The sequence below is a fragment of the Crinia signifera genome, chromosome 2 (assembly GCF_055691185.1).
Source record: "Crinia signifera chromosome 2, ASM5569118v1, whole genome shotgun sequence".
In the NCBI taxonomy this organism is placed as follows: Eukaryota; Metazoa; Chordata; class Amphibia; order Anura; family Myobatrachidae; genus Crinia; species Crinia signifera.
In genome coordinates, this window is record NC_139218.1 from 59,769,074 (window position 1) to 59,782,152 (window position 13,079).

The 13,079-nt window shown below is 43.1% G+C and overlaps 1 protein-coding gene across 1 annotated transcript in view; it reads left to right on the top strand.

The window, feature by feature from the left end:
• Positions 1-13,079, top strand: part of NLK (nemo like kinase) — a 159,197-nt gene that overhangs the window by 119,212 nt on the left and 26,906 nt on the right. Inside the window, exons 6-7 of the mRNA XM_083172211.1 lie at positions 1,159-1,368; positions 12,097-12,198. Coding sequence (XP_083028337.1) covers positions 1,159-1,368; positions 12,097-12,198 — 312 coding nt within the window. The remainder of the gene's footprint in view (positions 1-1,158; positions 1,369-12,096; positions 12,199-13,079) is intronic.

Genomic DNA, 13,079 nt, shown 5'->3' on the forward strand with positions numbered 1-13,079 from the left:
TGCTAATCCCAACAGTAAAGAGTCAGATGCTTGGTTTTCATTTTTGAAACCATACTGGAAAGCAATTTTTGGGACGGACCCAATTTGTGTTATGAAAATAGGATTTGTCAGGGTCATCCGGCAATCGCAATCTACGTATTCTGGTACACGGTTTAATAAGTTTAAGCGATGCATTGTTTCCTCTTTGATGTAGCGCTGGACCAGTTGCTTCAACACACAGAGCAGGTCTCAGGAGCCCATAGTCAGCAGGTATGGTAGATGCTGGGTAGAACATCAGCAGTATCCCATTATATATATTTCAGCTAGACAGAAAAAAAACAGTCCCTTTATTGGTTTATACTGTATGTGTAAGCTGAATAAAGGAGATTTCCGTCCGTTACTTTCCCTTGGTATTTGGAGGGATTTTTGAGCTGGATCCCCCAGCACTGCTTCTGAAAAACTGAACCCCAAAAGGGGCTGTCCCTCTTTGCTTGTATACAACATAAAGGGAAGCTCCATTAAATGTGATGTTGAATAGCACCAGGAAGGGTATTCAGCACCCAGAGATATTCAGTTGGCAGCACTGTGAACTCCCTGCCGACATCCATGATCCTAGTCCGTTTGCGGTCAGATCGACCGCATAACGACAGACGGCATTCAATGTCCCGCCTGCCGATGGGCGCAAAGGGGGCGTGGCTGCTAAAAAATGATTGTGGATTGACGATCTGCGGCCCGGATAATCACAATCCACGGCCGTTATAGGCAGAACGGGCCAGACAGCTTCTGAAGTTGGGCCCGTTCTGCCAATGCACATCGGAAATAGCGGCGGCACATTGCATACCCCCCATAGTCACTTACTAAGCACATGGCATTAAGCTTGTAAACTGCATATACCAACTTCTGTGCCAGACGCGATGCACACAGTAGAATAGCACCAGGCACACATTCCCAAAGCTGGTCATCGTCGCATTCAATGGAATCCCTCCCATAGTCTTGGCTTATACAAAAATGAGAAGGACGTAGCCCTGCTTACAGAGGCGAAATGATTTTTAGCTCCTTTATAATTTTGTCAATTGTTTAATACTGTAGTTTTACAAAAACTATGCTGCATTGAAATGTGGAATCCTGTTGCCTGAAGCAAACTCATAATCTTATTTTATTTTTGTTTCATTTTACCAGATTTGCGATTTTGGTTTGGCAAGGGTGGAAGAACTTGACGAATCTCGTCATATGACTCAGGAAGTTGTCACTCAGTATTACCGGGCTCCAGAAATCCTTATGGGGAGCCGTCATTACACTAATGCTATAGACATCTGGTCTGTAGGATGCATCTTTGCAGAGCTGCTTGGGCGAAGAATACTGTTTCAGGCACAGAGTCCAATACAACAGGTAACAGTTATGAATTTTATATATCTACTATAGGTAATGCATTCTCCATTATTGGTTTCACAGTTATCACTTTGATGGGTTTTTTTTCCATAGGTTTGCAGGGTTTACGTTACTAGTCATGAAACGTTTAAATGAGTTGGCCAAATGGGTGTGGTCTAGGTTTCCGACAGTCGGGATCCGACAGTCATTAGCCTGACGTCGGGATCCTGACTGGCCAGACTCAGATAGCAACAAAGCCCCTTGCGGGCTTGCCTCGCTGCGGGCACGGTGGCTCGTGTCTCCCTCTATGGGGGTCGTGGACCCTCACGAGGGAGAATAGCCGGTGGCCGTCGGGAACCCGTCTCAGTGTTTTAACAGTCGGGATCCCGTCCAGCACCAGGCCAAATACCCCTCTACATTAATGTTCTATATTGAACAGAGTTTAATATCTGTTGGTTATTTCGTTTAAAGTTATCTTTCAGGTTTGTTACGGCTAAGACAGGCATGGCCAAACTGTGGTCCTCCAGCTGTTGTTAAACTAGACATCCCAGCATGCCTTGCCATAGTTTTAGCATTCCCTAATAGCAAAACTGGCAAGGCATGATGGGACTTGTAGTTTCACATACAAGTTTGGACATGCCTGGTCTAAGACATAAGAGCACAGCTGGTGCGGGTAGTCCTGTCTTGTCTGCTTGAGTGAGGAGAGGAGTGTGAACTGGATTAGTGCCCTCCTAACATGAGGGCACTAATGCAGCACTGATGTTATGTCTAGTGGGGAAAGGGAGATGTTTGCAGTGTGCGGATTGAAGAACTAGGTATATGTATTTATATCAAAGATCATGTTGCAAAGTTAAATATTTGCAATTGTGTATAGGTTAAACTGGTGGACCAGTAACCTATAGCAACATGTCAGATTGTCTCTTGGAGTCTGTAAAGTATCCAATACTGTATAATCAGACACAATATACCATTGATCACACCTGGCATATGCACTCTTACTCACCTACAGGGTTGGAAAAACAAACAAAAATGCTTTTTTTTTTGTTTAAACAAGTTTTTTGTGGTTAAAATCCATTTTTTTTTTTTGCATTCACGTTTTAATGAAAAATATATATATATATAATCCTGTTTGTTATAATAATACTATGAAGCATTTCTATGTATTAGAAACCTTGATTAACTTTTTAATCCTTTTTAACAATATTAATTCAAAGTTATTAGGCTTTAATATGATTTATTTAAAATCTTTCGAATTGAAGTAAACATGAATATTGCTCTTTTAATGTGTTGGTGTTTACTCTTTAAGATTGTATGTGTTAACTGTAGTTTTTGTCCTATGGGAATGTTGAAGAGAAGCTTAATGCTAGGCAGATTTAGCACCTCTCATCTGATTCACATCCCTATATCTTTGTGGTGTGTGTGTGTGTGTGATTTATTGAAATGGTTCAGCTTACTTGGATGAAGACCATTAGCAACAAGAAGGTGAAATAAAAATAGGATTCCCTTGCAATATGCTTTTATAGTAGTCCGTGTTGTGTCTGTAATCACAGCATATTAAAAAAAAAACCATTTGGTTTAAATCATGGTTTAACCCCTTGAGTGGTGGGTTTTGCTGGGGCAGGACAAACCTACCAGGGCAGGTTTGTCCTGCCCAGCAAAACCCACCACAGATCGTAGGAGCCCCCCTCACCTTCGCTTCGGCGTTTGTACACTGGAGGCTAAGCTCCCCCGCCGCCACTGCCCCAGCCGCCAGTCACAGCAGGGACCACAGGCGACAGGATCGGGGATGTTCTGGCGGCTCGGGAGGACTTGAAGGCGTCTGAGCTCTCCCGAGTCCCCCAAGCTGCCCCGTACATCCTTTAGCCTGCCGCCTTCGTCACTGCTGTAAACTGAATGGCGGCTCTGTAAGCAGCAGGGGTCATTGGAGCTCCGGTTTATGATACCTGGATCGGAGGTGATGGGGGTGTTGGGGGGTACGACAGGAGGGCGAGGCTCTATAAGTGGTGCGCCAGTGGTGCACACCTGGACCTACTGCATATTAGTGGCATGCCTGGAGATTTTCCGGGACAGCCCACTGCGGCAGCGCAGCTGAGCCCGGAATATTTCTGGGCATACCACCCAAGGGGTTAACTCCAGGTGATTTTAACCAGCCAACCCTGCTCACCTACCATCTATACCCGCATTTCTTCTCACATGTGTTCGTTCATCTCTACAAATGATAACCTGCCCATGGTAGCATGTTGACCTTTGCTTCCCTACATCTTAGCTGTATTGTGTACTGGGAATTGTGCTGCTAATTGTTACCTGTGCTCTGTTATAGTTCTTCGGTTAAGCCCAGTACACAAGGGGCAACCCAGCCTCCGCGACAGGCTTAAGCATGATCACACAGCACACATTGAGGTACAACCGCGATATGTGCTGAGCGATCTTTGCAGCGTGGGGCTATGACTATTGTTTTTATAGGCAAAGCACCACAATCTGGTAGGAGAGATAATGCAAACACTGTATTTTCCTGCGGGCGATGCCGGAGCGATGAGATGCTGTCAGATTACTTAGAAATGGGGTGAATATCGCCCTGTGTGTGTGTGTAATCCTTTACTGATCTGTTTAGTTCTCTGTACTCTGTATTGTTCTAATGTGTGCTATATGTACTGCACTGCAAACCACTTGTGGCGTCTTATAAATAAATATCATATCTTTCATTGGATAGAGCAGCGTGTTCTCCATACACACTACCCAATCCGTCCTGCCTGACTTCACAACTGGGTGCGCCCAGTTGAGCTGTCAATCACCACCTACACTTGCTGCATATGGGAAGAGCGTGCAGGGGAGACAGTGAGTGCCACTAGTCACTTTGTTGTAATCATGTTTTGTTTTTGCTTTTTTTTAGAATTATACACCCTAAAACAATACATAAAATACTGGTTCAAGGCCAGCTAGCTAGCCTTAAACCAAATCTAACCCAGATTATAATTTACCAGAACCAATCTTAGTGCATGGCGCCTGATAGAGCTCTGTTTTGGGGGGGTGGGGGGAACGCATACACATGAACTCCCCCGCACTTCTTCATATATTGCCCCTATATTCAGGACAGCCCCTCCTCCCATATACAGTTCTCTCCATATACTGCACTCTCTGCACTCCTTCCATTTACTATGCTGCAACTCAAGGTTACTTGTCCTCCCGCTACTTGGTAACAAGTAGCAGCAGTGACCAGGTAACGGATGCAGAAACCACCAGGTGGCCCTGCTGTGCTTAAGAGAGGGACCATGGGCATGTATGGCAACTTACTGGTCTGGAAGATAAGGTGACTCATATTGGGTGTACACAAGGTTAGATTTTATCTATTTTTCTAGTTTTATACTGTATCTGATCAGTATTTTATGACTGGATTTGTTTGTGTGCCAGTCTGTTGTTGAGGATATTTACCTCCTTTTCATCGACTGGCCAGGTTTTGGAGACTTCGCTCTGGAAATGGCATTTATTTCATCTTTTTTCTGTGTGCTGTATTGTGAATTAATGAAAATGAGCTCTTTTATATGCAGATTGGCAGGCTTTGAAAGTTCTTTGAGGCTGTGTTACATTAGTTTAGTGCTTGTGTACTGTGCTGCAGCCAAAGTGTGTGTGTGTACATTCTGCATCAGCTGTGTAGCTTTCCAAGGTACTGTATGCAATGTAAATGCTTCTCCAGTGTTTTGGAACACTTTGACACTTGTGAATGCTGTAATAGAAGATATAGTAATGATTTATATAGAGCCAAAATATTCCGCTGCAGTGAACTGCATCGAGACTTTTAATACACACACAAATTTTAGTTAACCTATTGACTTCCCAGTATGCCTGTGGACTGCATGAGGTAAGTAGCAGATATTTACCCCCTGTCCTTAGCGGAAGAAAGTTTTAAGCGTTCTTCAACCCCATCATAAGTGGAATGAATTTGCCTATGGGGGCGGGGGGGGGGGAGAGTATTGAAATCATTTTTTTCCACCTAGGTGGGGAAACGCGAAGATTTTCAAGCTATTGTATTCAATTGCGGCTTTTTCACCAAATTTTTTGACCATTTTTGTCCATGCCCTTTTGGCCTTTTTTGGGGGTGAAAAATCAGCACTTTAATTGAATTGAAATGAGCCCTAAAAGAAAGGCAAAAAATGGCCCTACAGTGTGTGTGTGTGTGTGTGTGTGTGTGTGTGTGTGTGTGTATGTGTATGTGTATATGTGTGTGTGTATATATAGATAGATAGATATAGATATCTATATCTCTTCATAAATCATGTTGCAAGATGTGAATTTATGTGCAGTAGAAAATAACTGTCACATTGTAGCTACGTTCTAGCGGAAAATATATTAAAACTAAAAATCAAGACATTGCCCATGACAACCAGTCAGATTCTTGTTTGCATCACGTACAATCTGTAAAACGATGGGTAAAAGCTGATCGGTTGCTATGGGCAATGTCTTCAGTTGTCTTGTCATCTTTTCCTTTATGTCTTCAGGTTTGATACATCTGTATCATTGGAATGTAGTACCTCTGTATTGTCGCTAGTTTGCATTGAAAAGGAAAGAAGTCACTGTACAATCCCATGCGAATTAAACTCTAGCTGCTTAGGGACCAAAGTTCCACAGCAATACTAATTAATCACTGTTCCATCGAGGTTTTGGGAAATGGTAATAGCTTATTTAGCAGTATGTACTAATGCACAACCGTTTTGCATGTTTGAGATTTATTGCTGAATTTAGATAATTTAGCAATTCGTTTTGGTATCTAAATCTACAGGCGGAACTGTTGTCTGCAGCAAAGTAATTGGTCTTCAGATCAAACGGCTGAACATCAATCACAGTCTCTATTTTTTATAATTGTACTGATGTATAAGAGCTTTATATGTAGTTTGTCAAATATTGACAAATAAAAATGTATATTTCTGTAACCTGCTCATTAGTGTTGCCGCCACCACATTCCTTCCGTCACCTAACGTCTAGAGGGAGTGAATTTGTTCCGGCTGTGGCGCCTCTTGCGTTTGTTTGCCAATATAGAAAGGAAGCTTTCAAACTAGATCAAAGATTTCAGAAAGCATTTCTACATTTCCTCTCAAATACTTTTGATCTAGTTTTATTAGTCGGCTTAGAAACATTTTGGAAAGGGGAAGGAATTAGTACATGCATTCATAAGTAGAAAGTGGTGCCTACAGAGTCCGGCTGCATGGATGGATGGATGAGATGAGATGAACTGGAAGCAGTTTGTCATGCAGACATCTACAGTTAGACGTTGTCACTGCGCCATAGTCACATCCTTCAATCAATTTCAGTTCTGTTCTCATATTTGTTAAAGGCGGCTTCCACATAGAGTAGATCAGGGGTAGCCAACTCCAGTCCCCGAGAGCTACCACCAATTAACGGTTTCCATGTCTCCTCATAGTCACAAGTGAAATAATTAGCTCCACCCGTGGATCTTTTAAAATGTGTCAGTCAGTAATTAGTGCACCTGTGTATATGTGAGGTGAGCTGGAAACCGTGAACTGTTGGTATCTCTCAAGGACTGCAGTTGGCTTTCCCTGCAGTAGACGAATTGGTGTGTTCATGGACAAATGAAGATACATTTGCTTCAGGTTTTTACTTTGCCATTTTGTATCCAGTGCAATGACTACTCTGTACCACACCCAGAGCCGACAAGCATGAATGGCTGTACCTACGTCAGATAGGCAACCTGATATACCTCAATGGCCCCCGAAGAGCTTGTGATAGAAGTTAAGGTTGCCCATCCACTAAAGCAGGGGTCCTCAAACTGTTTTGCTCTGGGACCCCATCAGACAATAAAAATAATTAGAAATAAATAGAAAGTTACTGCAGAAAATCACATCACATGTATAGTCAGCAGACAGCACACACATGGCAGCATTGTGGAAGCACAAAATGATGGGAGCAGTCTAAAATAAACAATTCAACAGATTTTTTTTCAGACTCCTTGAATCACTGACTGAGATTAGAAAAGTCATCAGCTTGATGGTCAGCTACATAGTCTCGACCCCATGCTGAGATGGTCAGGACCCACAGTTTAAGAACCGCTGCACTAAAGCACAGTAGCGCATGCGATACCTCGCCAACTCAACCAGGAGCTCTCAGGCGGCTGGACCACATACAATACTTCTTATGTATTCATTTTGCATACAATGGATCGTATGCAATCACAGTCAAAGCTGCAGGATCCAATAGCTCCTTACGGCAGCCATGACAATCTCTGGCTCCGATCCGATGTGCATAAGACTGCACAGCAAAGGTAAAATACATGCAATTTGACACTTTTTACATCCGATTTCTTGGCCCGATGTGTCAAAATCAGATGAAAAGGGGCCAAATTGCGCTTGTGGATGGGCACCTTTTTAGACCTGCCAAAAAATGGGACCAATGGTTTCACAGGTAAACCCAAATGAAAATCAGACTAAACTGTTATCTGCACCTGGCCCCAGACGTAGGACTTTGCAGCAATTATAGATTGTGCAAGTAAGTGACATCTATGAACTGGAAGGAGACCAAGAATAAAAACCAAAACAACAAACTCTTTCCATACAGGATTATGGCATTTCTACTTCACAAACATTATTAATTTTCTTTAGTCCTTTAAAAGAACATGATACCCAGGTGCCTTTTTTTTTTCTAAGCAACTTCGCACCGAGCAGTTTTGTAGCAATTACAGTTCTCAAGGGAGAATTTGTGATTACTACTTCAGCTGCAGCATTCACAACAATCCTTTTGGCAGGCTCGGAGGACCAGGTGCACAAACCCCTTCTGATAAAGGTTGAATTATACCCTTTTCTTTGCCTGACAGGTATATTTGCCTATGGATTGCTTTAACTCTTTCGCCCGCGCAGTGACTCATCTTACATGACTTCCACCTAGTAACACGCTGCCATAGATCTATTTATAGAGATCTTTTCTTTATGGCGACTGTTTGCGGAACCCTTAAATGTTACAGAAGTTCTAAAATAGGCTGCTGATGGTATGTGGCTCATGTTCTTGAATCATGAGTAACCCTAAGTGAATCTGACGCTGCCTCTGTACACTGGTGGCAGCTGTTTTGAGGAATACTACAATGTCCATGAGAAAGAGGCCTAACCACACACTAGGAACTAGTGGAGTCATCTGACATAAGTCAGGGGGTTCCGCCCGCCTTGGTTATGTCACTAGAGTCGTGTAAGGATATATATAATGTGTGCTGCTTCGGTGTCTGGAGACTGGGCAAATTTAAAGGAAGTTTTTGTGGAAATACAGAAATAGCAATGTTATTATACTGTTCTCTTTAATGTATGAAACCCATAAGTCAGAGGTCAGATGTACAGTAGATGCTATAGGCTTAGCTTGGTTTGGCTTTCTAATTCCCCTTTTACACCGCCGCAAAAACCCGGGTCAGTGGTAGTGTAAATGGGTCAACCTGTGTCCATTTACACAAGACTTCTACTTGGCTCCCATTTACATCAATGGGGGAAGCCCAACCTCTGGACCGCAGCGTCCGCTGGTTGGACGGTGAGGGGGGGGGGGGGGGCACACAGAGCCTCAACTGCTGTACTGCGCAGACAGCAGCGGAGGCAGGGAGGAGGTGAATGGATGCCTGTGTGCGGCATCCATTCACCTCAGGGATGGGAGCCGGGGGGTGAATGGGGGGCTGGGGGCAACCAAACAGCTTACCTTGGTGCTGGACTTGCCCCCAACATGCCGGTCCGGTGTCCGGTGCGGCAATTGCCAATCCCGACGCTTGGAGATGATGCAGTCTCCAAGTGGCGGCTCAGGAACTGTCTACGCCATAGAGGAGTAAAAGGTAACGAATGCTGGTTCGCACCCGAGTTGATGCTGGGTCCAAAAACCCAGCGTTTTTGTGTAAAAGGGGTATAAGTTAGTGTTATTATAATGTTTCTTTTTTCTTTTATATTGGTTTTCATAGTGCAAAGAAAGAGATCTCTGCTTGAGCACAGATGGATTCTGTATTCCTTATAGTGGTTTCCCAAATTCTGCCATTACAGCCTATATTTTAATGGAATCCTTGCTTAAGCACAAATAATTGGTTCCTTAGTCAATTTGATGTAACCATCTGGACTGAAGCATTTTATTTAAATATCTATTTTTCTCATACTTGTCCGATATTGAAAACTAGTTTGAAGGAGGTTGAAGGTACAGTAGGAACAGAATGCGCAGTTGAGGGGGTGTGCCTCCCTCAAAGGGTGTATAGAGCTGACACCTATGGACATGTCTATTGCCACTCAGGGGTGTGTCCTTATATATAGCAGCTGCTTAAGGCAGGCATGGCCAAACTATGGACCTCCAGCTGTGATTAAACTACAAGCCCCATCATGCCTTGCCACAGTTTTGCTATTAGGGTATGCTAAAACTATGGCAAGGCATGCTGGTATGTGTAGTTTCACAACAGCTGGAGGGCCACAGTTTGGACATGCCTGGGTTAAGGGATGCCTGCCCTAATAGTAACAACAAAACAACTTTTCAAACAGAAAGATTCAATTCCGCTATATTATGTAATGTATAACAGTATGATGCAGTAAACAATTATAGAATTGGGCTGCAACCCCCTAGCCAATGAAAAGTTCTACTTAAAAATTGGTACTGGCTAAAAGCTCTGCACATTGGTTTCAACAGTCTAAAAAGCATATATGCTCCGGTCGTGTTGGGTACGGGATACAGCCTGTCAAAGTACCTATAGTGGTATACCTACTCATAATCCTGACACATTGTCGTAAGTACTGTAACCCCTTAAGGCCCCCATACACTTTTCCGATGTGGGCCTGATTTTGATCGGATTCCAAAAGATCGGTCACAAATCGGATGCGTCTGACATCGATCCGATGGGCTGAACATAAGAAGATAAATAGTATGTGCAGCCGCCAGCGGATGTATCATATTCGTTCCCGGAGTAGGAAAGTGCCATGCAGAAGAAGCGCAGCTAAGAGCTCTCTCAGCCAATCAGCGGTCATCCATTCTTTTGAATGGGTTTTTAAAATTCATTTGCCTTCAGCTCCCCGGGATTTATCGCATGTCAAATGGCACATCAAGTGCTAGATCATATGTGACCCCTCCTGGGGAGCTGCCAGGGGAGTTCAGGGGAAGTTGGGTCTGACATGACCTTAGGAAAAGTCAGACAAGTGTATTGGGGCATTTACTCTCCCCCTAACACAAATCCTCCCCTCCTGCAGGTTGACTGTAACCTTCCCTCACACGCAGCCTAACCTAAGCATGAACAAGAGGTTGACACAAGCAAAAGGATGACACAGTAATTGTTGACATATGAAAATGTTGATATGATGTTTTTTTATTTTTGGAACTTCCGTGGGCTATGATGGAGCATGGTAAACCTTGCCCGAAACATGGCGAGGGAAGCGGTACCCTAAGTGGTGGCCTATGTGCTCTAATTTACACCCAAAATATGTGAAGACCGCATGTTGACTTTCATCTCTCGACCATTTCTGGCGCATAGATTATCCAGATTCTCATTGGGGGCAGTGAAGAAACGGGAGGACTAGTAGGATTTGCAGGGCAATGGTAGTCTAATAAAGGAAAATGTGCGCATCCTGTTGAATGTGAGCAAACTATTTTATATTGTGATCATATAATAAATATTAAAACTAATGTGTTACACACCAGTGCACTTGTTTGCTGAATTTAGGAGTTTGTTGTGAGGTCGGCAACACCACTTTCAAATACAGCTATTTCCCCCTCTGTTTGTTAGGCATATCCATAAAACTTGGACTTTAAATGGTGGAATTTGGGAAACGGTACTAGGGAATAAACCAGTAGGAAAAAAATCTTACCTTACAAAGCCACACCACTTTAAGCCTATGCCATCTGCATTTGGCCTCTGACAAAAGCTTATGGCCTTCATAAATTCACGATGACCGTATCCCAACATTGCCCTAGTGCATGGGTCCTCAAACTGCGGCCCTCCAGATGTTGTGAAACTACAAATCCCAGCATGCCTTGCCACAGTTTTGCTATAAGGGAGTGTTAAAACTGTAGCAAGGCATGCTGGGATTTGTAGTTTCACAACATCTGGAGGGCCGCAGTTTGAGGACCCATGCCCTAGTGGCATGATATACTACATTTACATATAGTTTTTTCCTCCTCCTGAGGTTTTCATCCAGCCGTGTGCCTATGCATTGTAGCCGCAAAAACTACAGCCTTCAGGGCCTAGTCCCAGCATGCATATGCACAATGCATTCCTTATGGACTGGGTCCATATGCACATGCCTGCAAATAGTGTTTTAAGGCCTATGTTAAACACTTTAAGGTACGTGGACAGTATTGATGGTGATGTCTAGCAAATTATGCTTCCAATGGCCTTGGCCTCATTATTTTATTTGTGGTAATCTCATGCTGTAATGACATTTCATGAAGATCTTATACTTACATTGATACTTATATTTGTGGTCCCTTCTCTATTCCTACATGGCGAACATCCGCCAATCACAATGGGGTATAAAGGGTAAGAAGTACTATGCTTGAAAAGTGATAAAATGGAGAGAGATGAAACCACCCCAGCCTGTAATGTGGTAGTTAGGAGCTGATTGACTGGTGGTTTATCACTCTCCATTTGATCACCTGTCAAGCGTAGTACATCTGGCCCAAAGTCTTTTGTGAATGGGGCATTTTGTAAAATTAGAGAGGAGCCAGCTACCAGTTGAATGAACTATAATTAGGAAGGGTCCAGGAAATGGAGTACAGACTGTTCACTGTGCATTGCCTTTGTTCCTCCAGTTGGACTTAATCACAGATCTGTTGGGAACACCGTCACTTGAAGCAATGAGGACAGCTTGTGAAGGCGCCAAGGCACATATACTCAGGGGTCCTCATAAACAGGTAATATAATATTTTCAGAACTGTGATGTACCTACAAATTGAAAATCACATGTACTGTATAAAGTTAACTTAATTGCTTTTTAAGACTTCCGTTACTGTTTTAGTATAAAGTTCAACTATATTCAAGTACAGAATGAACCATACTTAGTAGCTCTCTTGTTCCTGTCCTCCCCTGAGGAGGTCTACTCCCTGCTATGTCCTTGTCTGCTCCTCTTTCCTCATGACCCACCCCGCTCCAATACTTATCCCTTTCCCAGCGACATGTCATGACCTCTTCATCTTTTATGTGACGTCTTTTCAGTCTGCTTAGCACCACAAACCATTGGACAGGATGTGCACATCTCAGCCCCCACTTGCACATGCATGTTGAAGATGATAAAATCCTTAGCAAGTTATTATACAGCTATGTTATTGTGTTTGTTTAATGGATACTTGTATAGTTCAACAAGAATGATAACCTACAATGTATAACATTAAAACCAGTAATGTGTAGTGCTACAACCACAGATATACATAATACATAATTGTGTTCATTGAATAGTCAGAGAGGAAGTACTTAGTGCATACTGCCTGGCAATAAAAGGCAATTCTATGAATACCATTCCAGTACCAGGTTTATACAGCTCACTAGCAACATTCCTGTAATGATTATAGATTTGATCATACAGTACTTACCTACTATCCTGGACGTTGCGGAAGATATCGCATTTGTCAGGTAGTCCCCCGTAAAAGTATCTGGATCTCACACACCACCTGGGGGATGTGATAAAAGCACTGGGAGTCAGTGGTCTGTTTTAACGGAAGGGGCTAAATTATACAATATTGTGTCATTTTGACTCACTCATGGATGGCAGCATTTTCCTGCAGTGGGGTCAGGCCTA